Here is an 18,983-nt window from a genome sequence, read left to right as displayed (position 1 = left end):
CTAAAATTATTTAAAAATACTATTATTATGTTTTATGCTATTTCATTATATATTTATTTTTTATATTTATATAATAAAATTTATTAATTTATATTAATGATTAACATCCAAGTCTATTTTAAAATTATTATATATGCATTTTTAATACTTGTAACAATTATTATATTTCAATTTGTTATTTTTAATTCCTTATGAATATCCTATATAATTAATTTTATAAATAAATTACCATATATTAGGAATACAACTATAAAAAATATTAGGAATACATCATCATTTAATGCATTTAATTAATTTCATAAAAGGAATATGTTAAAATTTCCTAAATCTATCCCAATTGCTACTTTCCCAATTCTTAAATTCCAAACCAAGAACAAAGAAAATGTAGAGGCATTTTCGTCCAACCCACCCACCCATGTGATTAGACTCATCGCCAACCATCAATGAAGACAATATTATTGTTCAACCAATGCACCGACGCAATCGGCAAGGAAGCAACAAAGATTGAAGAAAAGGGTCACGATTAGAATCTTTTGCAATGATGCCTCAGCCAATCCTAGCACTACCACTCATCGCCGTTCAATCCAACAACAGCAAAGATCATATTGTTTCATGGGTTTGAAGCCATGGATCTGAGTTAACTAGGTGTAGTTTTGGTGAACCAAAACGAGTCTTACTGATTTTTCACCAAGTTAGTGCAAAAACATGTATTAGGTATCGGACTTGTCATGGAACTTGCCAAGGCGGATGCGACTCAGCCCTGAACTCGGCTGATGCTTCGAACCTTGGGGCACATCTCCCAGTATTCCAGTTAACTTGACTTGGAATGACAAACCATCCCCCTAAAATCATACATTATTTTGGCTGAATGCAGCTTAGACATTCAATACTAATGACTTGCTTCTATGTAGATGCCTTATAGATCCCTAATCTCAGATATGTGCTTATGTACCTAGCTGGGAAACAGCAGGCCATCTGCTGTTGCATGGCTTATTGTCTTATTGTCCTATAAAGACCAACCACTTATGCTGTTTGGAAAAGGTGGCTTTTCATGGCCGGAGTTCAGTAGGTTCCCTAGAGGATATCACCAAGATTGATGGTTGTCTCTGAGGGTCTTGGTAGGAGAGTGCATAGTGGTGCCCTTCTCACACAGTTGATTTGGCTGGAAACAAGTGTGAAACTTTCTATGTCAGATGATGATAAAATCAATGTTGTGAGGAAAAAAGTCTGGTTCATGACTTCTCTTGAGGAGTTTAGGGATTTGCAACTGGGCAGTAGTTAGTTCAACAGGGAAAAGAAAAGTGTCTATTTTGACCATGGAAGTGTAAAAAGTTCATTTTAATTTCGAAGTTTGATCTTTAAGTAACCTTGTTCAGATGAAAGTTGAAGGATTTATTAGAGACCACATGAAAAGTGTGATACATGTCTTCTCTAAGGCTAATGCTTGGATATTGGCAGAGATTCTGGCCTTATTGGCAGGCAAGCTCAAGCTAGGGAAATTATGAATCTTGCAATATTATCACTAGGAGAAAGATTGCAAACAAGTCTAACAGCATTGGGTTGTCTTCTAAATGGAATCCCAGATCAGGTAACCAAGAGGCTGATATGCCAGCCAAGATGGGAGATATTGCTCCTGATGGTTTTGTTGGGAATCTTACCCCCTGAAACTAAGCCTCTAGATAGCTGTGCCTGGCGTTCCTTCTTTAATCATAAAGTTCACCTTTCCTCTTTCTTTTAGCTTCTTTTGAAGGCTTTCTCATCCTTCTGTTGTACTGTATTACCTATTGAGCAATCAGATTGAGTTGATCCCTTGTTGCTCACAGCACATTGTCGTGGTGGACAGTTGATGTAGAGCAACATGTTACTGCACTAATATATCTTGATTGACCTGGCCACACCCTTCGCCACAAAATGAGACGAGGTGAAATAAACCTCTCGAAACAACTAATAAGGAGCAAATATGTCTGCCTACTGATACAATTAAAAGGAAAAAAAAAAAAACCTATATGCTTTTATCATTCAACAAAACATCAACAAAATTCCACCTTTTTTATTTACTTGCAAATGAAATCAAATACACAAAGCACATGCACTATGGTTACAAGAAACTGCACAAGATGTTCTCATCCTTTTCATGTTTTCTTTAACATTAATATATATATATCACTTGTTTCTAATTAAAAAAAAAAAAAAAAAAGATGTCCTCAACACATCTTTATCACTGCATTGATGTGGGCACTTCCCACAGCATCTTATACAGAGAGAACTTATTATCTACAGGGCTTCTAAAGGAAGTTGTCTGCCCAGAAATAGAAGTTATATTGTTATACATATCATGTACGATGTGTTATATATGAATTTTACATCCCTTGGTTCACTAAGCACCTGTGTTTGCAACAAATGGAGCCATCACCGAGTCTTAGGATGCAATAACATCAGACCAAGGATGAAAGAATTCAAACACCACCCCCACCAAAACCATGACCATAAGTGGGGAAAATCTAGCTTGATAGCCACTCACATATATTTATAGAGAATTTAAAAGAAGCTTCTTCTTCCAATTGTAGATATTAATGTGATAGATATTGAAGGTGAAAACTAGTTGCAGTAGAACTGCTGATTGTTGACTTATAATTTAAACCTTAAGAGAGTGAGGAATAAATTGAACTCAAACATCAGAAAAGCAAAATATTTTATTTAAGTTAATAAGGGAGACAGAAAATACGACCATGATTTTGAGCCTCCAACAAAGACTACCGTGCTGAGCACCATGCATCTTTGTCCTGCAGCACCAAAACCAGCAGAAACTAGTGCATTCAAGGTAGCATCCTTGCTGGCATCAGGCATGACAATTGCATGATTCTTGGCTCCTATATTAGACTGAAAACCAGTAATAAGTCAGATAGCCATTTAATTTGATCTCAACTATCACATGAGTAGAAAAGAAACCATTTCTCTTACATGCGAAACTTTAAATTTGTTACCAAAGATAATGAAGTGCACTTACCTGCACACGTTTCCCTTTAGCTGATGCCCTTGCATATATGTACATGCCATCCTTAAAAAATAGTATCAATAACAAAAGACCAAATAAGAACATAACTAACAGATGCTAAGAATACATTTGAACTATGTTCCATGGAATCAAGTATGATAACAAACTACTCTCAACAGTGTGAAAAAAAATATTGTTCAACAAAAAAAGGCTTGTTGTATAGTTTCATTATATGATGAACAAACATTCAATTATAATAAATTGAAACATGGCTAGTAGAACTCTGCTAGAAATGTTTAGATTAAACTATACTGAGTTGGGCAAAAGAATTATATTGACAGACCCCTTAATGTAGGTTAATATGGAGATCTGATTATGGAGCCCATCTAGCAAGAATTCCACACAAAAAGAGGAGTTGTTAAGCTGAATACTTGTATCATTTCAATTAAGCTGAAAAGAAAAAAACCCCTGATATATCTCAAAGGTTCCCATAGAAGAGAGTTCTAATATAAATTTAGGGGAGTTTCATGCCTCCTTGAGAGGTTCTTTGATCTATATATTCTGCATCTTACTTCCTTCACGGTTCTTCTTTTCTTTGTAGCGAACTGCTTACCCTTGAAGGGTACCCCATCCTTCTAGTAATTTTGATTTGTGATGCTATAAATATTTGGTTTATGACAACGCCAAAAAAAAAAAAAAAAAAAAAAAGAAGAAAAGAAGAAGGAGAAAGAAAGACAAATGAACTTCAATTGGAATCCTAGAGACATTATCCTTGGATGGAGGATCATTGACCTTTCTAGAGATCAGAGGTGCCCTCTCAATTGGAATCCTAAGTTGTCAAGCAGGTAGTGGATAACTTGGCTAAGCTAGGGGCTGTTCCACTGAATTTATTTCTTAGGAATTCACTTCCCATCCAGAATTCCTTGGTTTTGTGGCTTCTATTAGGTTTTGGGGGGTGCTTGGTCGTACACTAGCATCCATTTTTTTAATTTATTTTTCTTCTTTTATTTCCCCCATGGCTTTCTTTAAGGATAATCTTCCATCCTAATAATGGGTTCTTCTTATTCAATAAAAAGCTCTAGTTTCTTATGAAAAAAATATATGTAATACTGTTAGAATGAGTTTAATCATGTTCAATGGTGTTGGACAGCCAAAAAAATTAATCCCTCCAATAAATTTAGTGATGATAATCTAGGCCTCATGGTTAAATAGTACGCATACAGGTTAGAGCAACTGAAAACATAGGTTTCATTTTTAGGTTCATGTTGATTTATCTTCTCTTTACAAGATTCCATCTTCAATCACATCTAAGATTGAGAAATTACAAAGGTATTTTCTTTGGTTAGGGGTGGGGGAGTGTAAGAGACACCAACTCATCAGCTAGGACCTAGTATGCAAACCAAAGATGGAAAGGGTTTTAGGTTTAAGGAATCAAGCCCTTTTAAGGAAGTGGCTTTGGAGGTTCCCAAGCGAAAGTTCTACTCTTTGGCACCAAGTTGTTTTGGTTTGGGCATCTACAAGACATAACCTAATGGATAGGATGCCAACATTCTAGGATTCTAAGACCACTATTTCCTTATAATTGGCAATCATCATTATCATAGTGATATTGCTAGCTAGACATGATCAATATTGATGCTTAAGGGAGTGACATTAGTGTAAATGCTTTTTTGTCCAACTATTTTAAGATGCATTTTGCCTTATATGTCCACAAAATTTTGGAGTTGTAATCATTTCATATAAACGGTTATGGTAAAAGAGAAAAGGTTGTGTTCGCCTTTTAGTTAAGTAAGAATGAAATTCATTAATAAAAAGCTTGTGCAGAAGATGTATAAACTCACCTAACAGAAAAAAAAAGGAAGATGTATAAACTCTACATCATTTCGAAGAAGAAAGTAAAAACTCATTACTGTAGCAATGCTAATCCTGAACAAGTAAAACTACAATTAAGCCAAGCAATACGTAAGAGGTCCGACACTCTTGATTTCTAACAATATCTACAGTGCAAGGAACACCTATAGAAGGAAAAATCTTCACTTGCAACAACAACGATGGCACAATTTCTGTTTCGTGAAGAGTTTGCGACGATGCGATGGTGGAAGTCTGAGATAAAGGGAAGGCCGACAACAAGGAAGATCCAAGGGTGACAGCAAGGTTGAGACAAGAGTTGCAACGCGATACTGGTGCAAGGTGGAGATGAAGTTTGCATGATCTCTCAACAATGTGATTTGCAGTAGTGGCATGACATGATCTTTGTGTAGTGCGATGGCAGTGCAAGGCGAAGATAGAGATGTCTTGCATTAGTGGCATGACAATGTGAGCTTTGGCATTGCATTCGTGATCTAGGTTTCCTGCAATGGCTTAACTCAGACAAGAGGAAATCTTAAGGTTGATGATGAAGGTTGACTCTGGTCTTCAACTCGGCTATGAAGGTTGAAAAAAAAATTCTTCTCTTCCTAGATTTATGAGGCTAAAGCTCTAATACCATGTAGAAGAAGAGATGGAATGAATGAAAGGTATAAAATTCTTTCCCTTGATTTTTTTACCCTATACAGAGACTCAACACATATACAAAAATTCCTAGCACCAAAATTAAAAACTTTCCTAATTTAATTACATTAGATCCCTTTGATTACGGGATTGCCTAATTCTCTTCCTTAATTATAAAATCATGACTTTCATAATTTCATTCTTCCACAGAAACAAATGGTCATTAGATATTTTCTCACTTCTAATAAATCATCTTGTAAACCCCTAAAGGATACAAAATTTTATTGATGCATACACCAAGTTTGTTTATCATTACTAACTTGCAAATTTGTAATTCATAAGAATCCTAACTTTTTATTTACTAGGCTTTAACTACAACAAGTTGATGAGTTTGGACACTTAGAACTAGCCCTTAGCTATGTTTGTTATTTAGGACCCTAAGCTGGTCACTGATGATCATGCTAGAGCTTTTGAGCCATTAAATAAGTTGCACTTAAGTAAAATCATGTTTGGAACAAATGGTTAAGTGTTGAGGAATGAACATAAACAAGAAGGCCAAGCAGGCCATTTGAGCAGAACTAAGGAATGAAGGAAGAAGCATGAGGATAACCAAGAATAAGGCTTAATCTCTTTGAGCAGAAACAAGATGCACTTTGGGTGGACTAAGCATGTATGTCAACAAATAGGCTGAGTTTGTTCAAGCAAATTAAGTATGACCCAATGAGTGGATTAAGAGAAAACATTCTTTGCAGCAACCATGCTTAAAGGGTTGCATGTCTGTTTGAGCAGACTGGAGACCATCTACCTATTCTCTACTTTGAGCCTTGATGTTCACATGAGTTGGTTAAGCATGGGATCTACAGCTAAGTTGCACAAAGGGAATGGTTTTAGATAACAAACTCATCAGTGTGTATATATATATGAGAGATACAATTGGAAAGGGAGGATTGTTTCTTTTGCCCATTAAAAAGTTCTTTCTAGAGTTTTATAGTGTGTAGCTTAAGACCTAAGCAGTATTCTTCTTCTTAACAAATACAACTAAGTTCTTATTTTGCAAAGTGTTTTTCCATTTCTCTGCAATTATGCATAACAATTTCTTTTAGCTAGGGCTCAGGTGAAGACGGTGAAGCTGAGTTTGCTTCTCCCTAGTATAGTTTCTGCACTATTATAGATTCTAATAAGTTTTTGGAATTGGCTTTGTGATTCACTGTGAGAGTTTATATTGTTAGGGATCAAAACCTAAGTTAACGGTTCAAAGAGATTCTGATACTATTGATTCTCCGGATTGTGTGAGTGACAGTGTTTGATTACACCAGTAACATATCTTTTGAATCTGATAGCAATCAAGATCTGGAAAGGTAGCACTTGACCAATTCCTGAACACTGACTGCGAATTAATGAATTAGAGCTTTATTGATTATCTGCCACAGTCTCTGACCTGACAAAGGTTGGATGACTAAGGAGCAAAACTCTACTCCAGAAAGGGTGAATCAGTGGATCTTAGCCTCAACTATGTTTCTTCTATTGTTTAATTGTAGAAAATCATTCTGACCATCACTACCACCAATTGCTTGATACAGCTTCTACCTTACTGAACATTACCCTCTCTTTAACTACATGCATTTGGTATGCTACTGTTTTTGGCACAAAATCCTTGTGAGTCTGATACCTAATACTAACTGGGTACTACAATTTGAGATCCTTCCACTTGGGGATATGACTTAGCAACAAGAGGTAATCATATCCACAAACACATGATACCCAAAGCTAACTGGGTACTACAATTCAAGATCCTTGCTCTTGGGGACACAAGACTTTTTGAAAATCATTAGAGCAACAAGTAGTGATCATATCTATAAATACAAGCATTATATACGAAGTAATTTAGAAAATGCAATACTGAGGAGTAACTTACTGTGTTTGAACCAACAAATGATATAGCTTTAATATCATCATCATCACAAATGGCATTAATAATGTCCTGGTCCACATCCAAAAGGAAAAGAACTGTCAGAAATATCAAAACAAAAAAATTTAGCAAATTCATGTATTTGGATATAGTACTTCAAGAGCCATATGTCAAAGACCAAATAAAACGTGTAGTGCAGATCCAAAAGAATATCAGATATTAATATCAAATACATTTTCTCATTGTCAAGGAAGTGAATCAATTAAATAAAGATTGGATTAGAAATTTCGGAAGTCAGAGCTTACAACAGTGCCATGAACAATGTTTAAGACACCATTAGGCAAGCCAGCCTCCATTGCTAACTCTGCAAGTATAATAGTAGCCCCTGAAAGAACACAAAATGACACACACATATTTTTAAGCATGAGAAATAATTGTATTATGCATATAAGACCAATAAACAACCAAGTGTGGAAATAAAAAAAATAATAATCAAATGCATAGCTTCAGCAGAAGGAAATGCATGACCAACAACCAGTAACTAGATAGATTGAACAAGGGAAGACTGCAAGAGTATTGCACATACATCTTGAATGGTCCAGATAAAGCTCTCTTGAGCAGGTTGAGGTAAAATTTTCATTTGAATGCATTTCTCTGACATCATTTTTTAAGAATATAGGAAACACCGATTTATAAAGATAATAAAAAGAGGAGTATAATGAAGGATGGCTATTCTTCATACTAAACATGGCATGGAGATGACTATAAACCACAGACCAAACATTATCAGGCACAGAAAAAGAACAAAAAATAGAAGGCAAACAAAATCAGTGAGGAAGGCCATCCTCATTTGGCCATCTAATCTGTTGCCTGGTTGGATGACCAAGGTATCCAAGGGAAGGAACTACTCAAATTTATCAGAAAGACAACAATCTTACAAATCCATCCATCTGCTTCCATGTCCTTTTTCTCCCCTTCAAACAACCAAGATCAAAGAAGTGTCGAGTCCCCTTCGACTTGAAGGTCTCTAGACCCAAAGAAGTCTCCTCGGCCAAAACCAAATAAAGCCTAGAACATTTGCCTCAATTCAAATGCTCCACATGCTCTTTACTGACATCATAGAGGATAAAAGTATCATAAAAAAATTACAGATGGGCCACCTCCAATCCCTCACCACCTCTTCCACTAACTGAGAAAGTCACGATAAAGCCCCCTTACTTGATAAATTGTTGAATAATTATTTTCATATATCTCAAGGGTATTTATATAAAGTACATAAGGTTATTTTAGGATAGTCAACTATATAGAATAATCGACAAGTATACAAAATAATTACAACTTTACAATCAATAATTATAGCTCTATAATTATAGTTGTATACATAGTTGTAAATCACAGTTGTCCAAAATATATGTTCCCTCAAGTTGGTGCAGAGATATTGCACATGCCCAACTTGGATAATGACACAGAATGGACCACTAGTAACAACATGAGTCATCATATCCGCCGATTGATCTGCACTCTTGATGTAGGGAACCTTTATCATGCCAAAGTCTAGGCTATCGTTGATGTAGCTCTTGTCAAGTTCAATATGCTTAGTTCGATCGCATTGTACCAAATTATTTGCAATCTTAATAGTTATCATGTTATCACAAAAAAGCACCATAGGTTTCTTAGGACCAAACCCAAGCTCACTTAAGATAATTCTTAGCCAAGTAAGTTTCATAGTTGAATGATGGAATGCATGGTATTCAGTTTTTGCACTAGACAGCGAGACCACATTTTGTTTCTTACTCCTCCAAGTCACCAAATTTCCCCTACAAATGACATATACCTTGAAGTAGACTTTTTATCCACTTTGGAGCCAACAAAGTCAAAGTCTATGTAACTCTCACTATCTAGATGTTCTTGTCTAGAGAACATAATACCTTTTCCTAGATAGAACTTCTAATAGACCAGGATACAATTTATTGCATTCACGTGTCGGTCACTCAAATTATGCATGAAGTGACTTGCAACACTAACTGCATATGACAAGTGAGGTCTAGTGTGGGTCGGATAGATTAATTTCTCCACTAGTCTCTGATATCTTTCTTTGTTCGTTGGAATCCGGTCAAAATAGATGGACAAGCCATGATTTACCTCAATGGGAGTATCTACAGGTTCACAAGCGTAGTTACCAGTTTCAGTCAAGAGATCTAATGCATACTTCCATTGTGAGATGAATGGTCCTTGCTTGGACCGAGACACCTCAATGCCCAAGAAGTATTTTAGAGCACCCAAGTCCTTCATCTCATTGTCTTCTTTTCCTGAGGGAGCTTGGCCATCTCCCAAGTCGAGTTCTTCTCAAGAGCCTTCATACTTCCACATAGGATCTTCAAGGCCTTCCTAAAAATGATTAGGAATAAACACAAAGGATAACTGAAGAGCAAAAGCAGGGTGAGCCTTAGATAGACGATAGACAAAATTAGAAATGGGATAAACAACATTAGAGGATAATTTTGAGAAATCCAATCTATTAGGTTCTTTATAATCATAAAAAGGATACCTCCTACCTTGATCACTAACTTGTGGATTCAAGGTAGCAGTTTCAAAAGTTAAAGGTGAAGGAACATGTACCTCAGGATTAGTCTCAAAAGAGTCATTCGATGGCATGGTAGTATCATTAAGAGGAGCATTAGAGCCTGGAGTGGGGATGACAATAGCATCTTTGTTCTTCCTTGTATAACTTTGTTGGCATAATCCGACTAGTCTTTCATCCCTTCTTTCCTCATATTCAAATTCAATCGCCATATGGTTAGGAGTATCTAAAGACTCAACCTTACCCAAATCAATTGTATCCTCCCCTTAACTTGAAATCCATAACCTCTTCTCTTCTAACCATAACTTTTCCTCTTCCTTACTAATCTTTCCCTAAAAAGGAACCAGAGAAACATTCCCATGAAGACATAGCATTTACCTATAGGAGGATGAAAGCATTTACAGCCCTTTTAGGAATTAGAGTAACCAAGAAATACACATTTAAGAGCACGAGGATCAAGCTTATCCCTTTGGTGAGAATATATATGAGCATAATATACACAACCAGAAACTTAGGACAAAGATTCAAAGCAAAAGGAATAGAGTGAAATTGTGATAGCATTTGAAAAGGAGTTTGATAATCAATGCCACGAGCAAGCATTCGATTGATAAGAAAAACAACAATCATGACAGCCTTAGCCCAAAAACGTTTTCGAACATGCATTGTAAAGCATAAAGCCTAGGCCACCTCTAGAATGTAGTGGGTTTTACACTCTGCTATGTCGTTTTGTTATGGCGTGTATGTACACATTGTCTGGTGGAGGATTCCATTGTCATTGAATAAATCAACAAGGGATTGATTCACAAAATCACGAACATTGTCAAAGTGAAAGACCTTAACCTAAGTATTAAATTGTGTGACAATCATTTTGGAAAATTGAGGAATAACATGTAGAACATCATTCTTAGAGTATAAACCCAATCCTCAGAAGTATACTTCCTCTATTTCTCAATATTAGCTACATACATCATAACATTGGGCCTTCGATAATCAAGCTCCATGAATATTGAGTTTAACTCATTGTAGTATTTTGCAAAAGGGCAACCACCTTAGCATGATTGAAAGGATTTCTTCATCAATTCATACACTTGAGAAGAGTCGAAGACATCAAGATTGCTCCTCTTGACTGCATCCAAAACCTCCTTAGCCAGTCCACATCGCACAAAGTGTGACATCAGTTGGCTAGTCATGGAATTGATGGGCCAAGAATTGACTAGAGCATCTTCGGCCTCCCATTCATCATAGTTTGGGTCATACTCTATGGGGGCAGCCTTACTTCATGTGATATATCCCTTCTTCTTTCTACTAGCAATATGCATCTCCAAAATTTGAGAACAAACATGATAATTAGCACCATCCAACTTAATAGAAATTATTGGAGAGGCAATCTCATGAATGGTCACCATGGATGGATTTTTGCTATTAGAAATACTCATATCGGTTTTTGAAAACATGATATGGTAATGAAGAGGGTGAAAAAGAATGGAAGAAGTGTTGACTAGGCAACAACAGTAATTCTCTGCTTTTGCTCTAATACCAACTTGATAAATTGTTGAAAAATTATTCTCATATATTGCAAGGGTATTTATACAAGGTACACAAGACTATTTTAGGATAGTCAACCATACAGAATAATAGACAACTATATAGAATCATTATTGCTCTATAATTAATAATTACAGCTTTATAATTACAGTCGTATACACAGCTGTAAATCACAACTATACAGAATATACACAACTGTAAATCACAGTGTTGAGAGAAAGAGAAAGAAGAAAGACCTTAATTCTCATTCATGTAAAATCTACTTACAATTGAGAAATATATATATATACAAGGCTAGGAGTCCTAACTACCATACATGTGACCTATATTAACAAGGAAAGATTATACACTATAAATACATTATATTCAACACTCCCCCTCAAGCTGGAGCATATACGTCATATGCACCAAGCTTGTTACAAATATATTTAATCCTAGGACCTCTGAGAGATTTAGTGAAGATGTCTGCTAGTTGATCATTTAAATTAACAAAACTTGTTGCAACACATCCTGATACGATCTTCTCTCTAATGAAATGACAGTCAACTTCAATATGTTTGGTCCTTTCATGAAAGACTGGATTGGATGCAATATGTAATGCGGCCTGGTTATCACAGATGAGTGTCATCTGTTCATCCTTTCCAAATCTCAACTCTCGAAGAAGATGTCTCAACCATATGAGTTCACATGTTGCCAAAGTCATAGCTCGATACTTGGCTTCAGCGCTAGATCTGGCCACTACATCTTGTTTCTTACTCTTCCAAGATATTAGATTACCTCCAATAAAAACACAGTACCTTGAAGTGGAACGTCTATCTGTGGGTGAGCCAGCCTAATCTGCATCAGTGTAACCAACAACCTGAGTATGACCTCTATTATCGTACAACACACCTTGGCCTGGTGTACTTTTGATATATCGAAGAATGCGGATTACGGCATCCCAATGGCTATCACATGGTGACTGTAGGAATTGACTAACAACACTCACAGGAAAAGAAATGTCTGGACGAGTAATGGTGAGATAGTTCAATTTACCTACGAGTCGTCGATATCTCCCGGGGTCTCCTAAAGGCTCCCCCTGTCCTAGTACAAGTTTGACATTCGGATCCATAGGTGTGTCTACCGGTTTACAGTCTAACATACCGGTTTCTTCCAGGATGTCTAAAGCATACTTCCTTTGGGAAAGGACCACACCAGAACTGGATTGAGCTATCTCAATTCCCAAGAAATACTTGAATTTCCCCAAGTCTTTGGTCTGAAAGTGGGTAAAAAGATGTTGCTTTAGTTTCTGAATACCATCCTGATCACTGCCTGTAATGACGATGTCGTCCACATAAACAACCAGATAAATACACTGCCCCAAAGAGTTATGATGATAGAAAACTAAATGGTTTGCTGTACTGCGAAGCATGCCAAACTCTTGAACAACAGAACTAGAACGGTCAAACCATGCTCGAGGAGATTGTTTCAAGCCATATAGAGAACGGCGTAACCTGCACACTAAACCAGACTCCCCCTGAGCAACAAAACCAGGAGGTTGCTCCATATAAACTTCCTCGACAAGATCACCATGAAGGAAGGCATTTTTAATATCCAACTGATAAAGAGGCCAAGAACACATAGCAGCCATGGAGAGAAGCAGACGGACAGAAGCAATCTTGGCAACAGGAGAGAATGTGTCACCATAATCAGAACCATAAACCTGAGTATAGCCTTTAGCAACTAAGCGGGCCTTAAGGCGATCAACCTGACCATCAGGACCAACCTTAACTGCGTAGACCCAACGACAGCCAACGGTAGATTTACCAGAGGGTAAAACAACAAGATCCCAAGTGCCAGTAGAGTGCAGAGCAGCCATTTCATCCACCATTGCCTATCGCCAGCCTGGATGGGAAAGAGCTTCATGGGTGCTCTTTGGAAGAGAAACAGAAGATATAGCAGAAACAAAAGCAGAATAGGGTGAAGATAATCGATGATAACTCAAAAAATTGTAAATAGGATGTGGATTACGAGTAGAACGAGTACCTTTCCAAACAGCAATGGGTAAGTCATTAGGAGAAGGCAGAGCCGGGACAGGTGAAGCCGAAGGGATAGGAAGTGAGTCAGTAGGTGCCTCAGCAAAAGGGAGAGGAGCAATGACACGAGGGCGACGATGATAAACCTGAAGTGGTCGAGGAGGCATAGCATCAGGTGGGGAGACAATGGGAATAGGCAAGACTTCAGAAACAGGAAGAGACTCAAAAGTGGTGGAAAAGAATGGTGAGTCCTCAAAGAAGGTGACATCAGCGGAGATAAAGTATCGATGAGTCTCAAGGGAATAACAACGATAACCCTTCTGAAGTCTGGAGTATCCCAAGAAGAGGCACTTCATGGCTTTGGCAGAAAGCTTGTCCTGTCCAGGAGTGAGAATATGAACAAAGCAAGTACAACCAAAGACACGAGGAGGAAGGAAATAAAGTGGTTGGTCAGGGAAGAGAAGGGAGTGAGGAATCTGATCGTGTAAGACAGAGAAGGGCATACGATTAATCAAATAACAAGCGGTAAGAACAGCGTCCCCCCAAAAACGAAAAGGAACATTACTATGGAGGAGGATAGTACGAGCTGTCTCAACAAGATGTCGATTCTTGCGTTCAACTACCCCATTTTGTTGAGGAGTATGAGCACAAGAAGACTAATGAAGAATCCCATGATGAGACATAAACGAAGTAAATGGGACTGAAAAATATTCTCTGGCATTGTCACTGCGTAACACACGAATAGAAATATTGAACTAGGTTTGGATTTCAGCATAAAATTTCTGGAAAATAGAGAATAACTCAGCTCGATTTTTCATTAAAAATAACCAAGTACATCGAGAATAGTCATCAATGAAAGTGACAAAATACTGAAATCCTAAAGTAGACGCAGTCCGACAAGGACCCCAAACATCAGTGTGGACAAGCTCAAAAGGAGACTTTGCCCGATTATTCAAACGCTTTGGGAACGAGACACGAGTATGTTTCCCAAGCTGACATGACTCATACGGAAGCGACGACAAAGTGGAAAAACGAGGGACCATCTTCTGGAACTTGGAGAGACTAGGGTGGCCCAGACGATTATGAATGAGGAGAAGAGCATCAGTGGAAATGCAAACTGCAGGAGATGAATCCGAGGCGAGGTGATAGAGGCCTTGAGACTCACGTCCTATGTCAATCGTCTTCCCCGTACTCCGGTCCTGCAAGGTCACAAATTTATCAGAAAAGGTAATCGAGCAATTAAGAGTACGAGTGATTTTGCTGATGGAAATAAGATTAAAAGGACATTCAGGAGTATAAAGGACAGAAGTGAGAGGTAGAGAAGGCAAAGGAAGGGCCAAACCAATACCTTTAGCCACAGTTTGAGAACCATTAGCTAAGGTAACAGTAGGTAAAGCAGAGGTAGTAGTAATAGAGGAGAAAAGATCCTTATTACCAGATAAATGATCAGAAGCTCCAGAATCTAGAATCCAGGGTCCAAGAGAAGATGTGTGGGTAAGGCAGGCAGAGGTATTACCAGGCTAGGCAACAAAGGCAACAGAAGTCTAAGATGCGGAAGAGCTCGGAGGTTGAGGCAGCGGAGAATCAGAGGACTAGGCCACATGGGCAGTGCGAGGAGGTCGTCCATGTAACTGATAGCAACGATCGCGAGTGTGGCTAAGTTTATTGCAATAGGTGTAATGAGGACGTTGACCTCTACCTCGGGTACCACTGCGGCCTCCTCGAGAGCTAGTTTGAGAAACTAACACAAAAGAATCTGAAGTACTATCAAATGGCAAAGTCTGAGTGGAGGAGATACGGAGGAGGCGAGCAAACACATCATCCAAGGACGGAACTGATGAACTACCAAGAATTTGATCGCGGACAGGCTCAAGATCCGGACGGAGGCCAATAAGAGTAAGAACCATGAAGAACTTGTCAAGTTGTGTTTGTTGAGCCCCAACATCAGGAGTAAGAGGCTTCACAGTCAAGAACTCCTCCTTAAGAGAGGCAATCTGGCCAATATAAGTAGATAGATCCAAGTCCTGTTGGCTGATATGGATAATAGCAGAAGCCACCTTATAAAGACGCTGGATATCATTCGTATATAATCCTTGGCCTGAGTCCAAAATTTAAAACAAGTTTTGTAGGCCCGAAGATGAAAAAGAATCTTGGGATCAACCGATTGCCATAACACACTACATAACTGTGCATCTATCTTCCTCCACTGTACGCGGTCAACCTCAGGGATATCTGCCTCCTATGTAATCAAGTGATCCTCATATCCTTGACCCATAAACCAAAGTTCAACAGAAGCAGACCAAGAAAGATAATTGTCACTGCCAACCAATTTCTCCGAAGTAATCATAGGAGATCCAGATATAACAGAGGAAAAAATGGAAGTTTTAGTAGTCATATCTACTTATCTGGAGAATGAAGTATATTTGGATCGAAGAGACGGCTGCAGATCGCGGCGTGGCACCACTGGAAAGGGAGACGGCTTCAGATCGCGGCGTGGCACCACCGGAAAGGTAGAAGAACACTTCCTTAGGCACGTGCAGGGATTAGGATGGAGAAAAAGTAGCCGAAGCTCGCCGGAAAAACTGTTTGGAGGGTCGGCGGAGGCAAAAAAACCCAAAAGAGGTACGTGCAGGGCTCGGATGGCAGAACCAGGGATGAAGGAAGGCTAGTCGGCGTCAGGCGAGGCTGGAGGAGGAGGCGCGTGGCCGGGAAAGTCCTCACGCGCCCTCACGCGCCGGCGCATGAGATGCAGTCGCCGGACGGAAAATTGAGCGTGGCCGGCGCGTGGATGATCTTTTGGTTCCGGTGCCTTCACAAAAGTTAAAGATCTCCTCCAGGCGCTCCTTCTGGTATGGTCGGTGTCGGAAAAAGACGTCGTCGGAAAGTTCGCCGGAAAAGTTTGCCGGCGGTGAGTGTTTTCTGACGACGATCCGACTGACCGGAAAGTATTGGGAGATGGGGAAGGTGACCGGAATGAAACACGATTACCGGAAGGTTTCCCGGAGTTGATGACACGGGAAACTGGAAAAAATTAGGTTTTCTCCCTTACAATTGAGAAAGAAGAAAGACCTTAATTCTCATTCATGTAAAATCTACTTACAATTGAGAAACATATATATATACAAGGCTAGGAGTCCTAACTACCATACATGTGACCTATATTAACAAGGAAAGATTATACACTATAAATACATTATATTCAACACACAGCTATCCAAAATATATGTTGACTCCCTTCTTAACCTTGTTCAAGATTCAGGACAGTGCCCTCATAGCCATAATGAAGAGGTATGAGGACAAAGGGTCACACATTCTCAAAGCTCTAGAACTTTGGAAAAAAAACTAATGGGGTCCCATTAACCAAGATGGAGAAGCTATCCATAAAAAATGCACCCCTTAATGTACTTGGGACCAAATTTCACTTTTTCCAAGACTACCAACAAACCCCCAATTGACATAATAATACATCTTCTTGATATTTAGATTACATATGACTCCATTCTCAATGTTTTTTAGCCTTGAATCAATGGTTTTATTTGTTAGAAAGACCACATCTAAAATTTATCTACCATCTACAAACACATGTTAAAAAGCTGAAACCTTTCTTCCCACCAATTTTTAAGTCTATTGGTCAAGACTTTTGCTAGAAGCTAGTATAACCCCCAACTAAACTAATTGATCTGAGGATTTTTAAATCTTTGTACCCTTTTTTTTTGGGACTAATGCTATAAAAGTAGCATTTAAGCTTCTTTCCAAAGAGCCTAGCTCATAGAACTCCGTAAAAAATCCCATCACCTCATTTTTCACAAAGCCCTAACAAAATTACCAGAAGGTCATGGAAAAGCCATCCTACCTAAAGGCTTTATCCCCATACAAACTATAAGGGGTTGTATAGACCTCCTCCTCAAAAAACAGTGTCTACAAGGGCCCTAAATCTTCTCTACCCTAAGTTTCAAAAGTCATCCCACTGATATTTGGTCTCCACTCCCCTAACTCAAAAAGAAAATTATGAAAAGTGTTTTGCCACCCACTCCTTTATATTTGCATCCTCAAATAACGTTTCCCCATTTACCTTATTTTTGGCCAAACAGTTCCTTTTTCTATGAGCATTGGCCATTTTATGGAAGAACTTTGTATTTTTCATCTCCCTCTTGTAGCTATAATTCTTTTCATTCATACCTTCAAGAGCTTCATGCTACAGTATATTCCATGCCATGTACATCAGGAAGATTGTACCAACCTAGTCTTTTAACATGTCATAAAGACCCATAAGATGGACAAATCTTTTTGAATGTCATATCATATGAAATACAACGAACCAGAGAATCTAGCACATATTTCAGATAATTAGAAATGAGATAATTATCTAATGCATATATCACTATATGAGGAAGGAGATCACAATCACCTGGATCCTTCTCTGATGGCTTTAGAATGAACGTATTGCCACAGGTAACTGCAATTGGAAACATCTGTAGAAAAACCATACAAGTCTAAGAATGTTTTCTTTTTCCATCTTGGTAATCAAAGGCTATAAAGCATCATAAATACCTCTAGATATGCATGCAATAGAACAACACAAGTTAACTACGAAGCACAAGAATAGTTATATGGAGATTATACTAGAAAATTGTGCCAAGTTCACTCTAAAGGTGACTTTATTAATTAATTCAGATTAATGATAGATACTTAGGGCCCTACTTGGATTGATTGGAAGCCAAAAACTCTTTTTTAAACCAAACAAAATCTTCTATGCTGTTCGGGTAATTTTATTAAAAAAATAAAAAAAGTGGCTTCAAAAGGGCTTGAAACATAAGAAAGGACGTTCATGCTTCTCATGCCCTTTGTAGCTTATGCAACGGAAACTATTTCATGGTTAATGAGACTCTCATAATACCACAAATGCCCCTCAAAATCATAACTCCAGCTTCAGTTTCAGCTTTTAGAAAGTGAAAAGCAAAAAGCTATCCCAAACAAGGCCTTACAAAGAACCTATTATCTCAGTAAGTAATAAACAAGGCCCCTAGAACATAGTTTTAAAAAGTGCAAGGTGCAAGATGTAAAAGTCCCCTATAGCTTAGGCGAAAGGCGCAACATAAGGCGCGCACCTGAAAGAAGTGAAACGTGACCTAGGATGCATATCAATTTTTTAAAATATGATCCAAAATTTAATCCAATCAATAAAAAATTTAGGATTCCAAACATTTAAAAAAACATTCAATAAAAATTAAGGAGATTATATAAATTTCAATACAAAGTTGGAAATTTCAAGAATAAAAGTGTTCAAAAAATGAAAAATAAAGTAGATGAGGGAAACCTCTTTAATAAGGCACACACTTTGGCAAGTGAGGCACTATAATTGGGAAGTGGTTGTGCTGGGCCTAGGTGCACTTTAAGTACGTCTTTAAAAACTATGCCATAGACTAAATGACCTAGAATTACAAGGGG

General features: G+C 38.0%; 1 protein-coding gene across 1 annotated transcript in view; it reads right to left on the bottom strand.

The window, feature by feature from the left end:
* Positions 1-18,983, bottom strand: part of LOC117910894 (methylmalonate-semialdehyde dehydrogenase [acylating], mitochondrial-like) — a 53,443-nt gene that overhangs the window by 15,244 nt on the left and 19,216 nt on the right. Inside the window, exons 9-13 of the mRNA XM_034825073.1 lie at positions 17,944-18,007; positions 7,700-7,779; positions 7,401-7,466; positions 3,008-3,058; positions 2,729-2,880 (exon numbers count right to left, since the gene is read on the bottom strand). Of these exons, the coding sequence (XP_034680964.1) occupies positions 2,729-2,880; positions 3,008-3,058; positions 7,401-7,466; positions 7,700-7,779; positions 17,944-18,007 (413 nt within the window). The remainder of the gene's footprint in view (positions 1-2,728; positions 2,881-3,007; positions 3,059-7,400; positions 7,467-7,699; positions 7,780-17,943; positions 18,008-18,983) is intronic.

The sequence above is a fragment of the Vitis riparia genome, chromosome 3 (assembly GCF_004353265.1).
Source record: "Vitis riparia cultivar Riparia Gloire de Montpellier isolate 1030 chromosome 3, EGFV_Vit.rip_1.0, whole genome shotgun sequence".
Classification (NCBI taxonomy): domain Eukaryota; kingdom Viridiplantae; phylum Streptophyta; class Magnoliopsida; order Vitales; family Vitaceae; genus Vitis; species Vitis riparia.
This window is presented reverse-complemented; position numbering and strand designations above follow the sequence as displayed.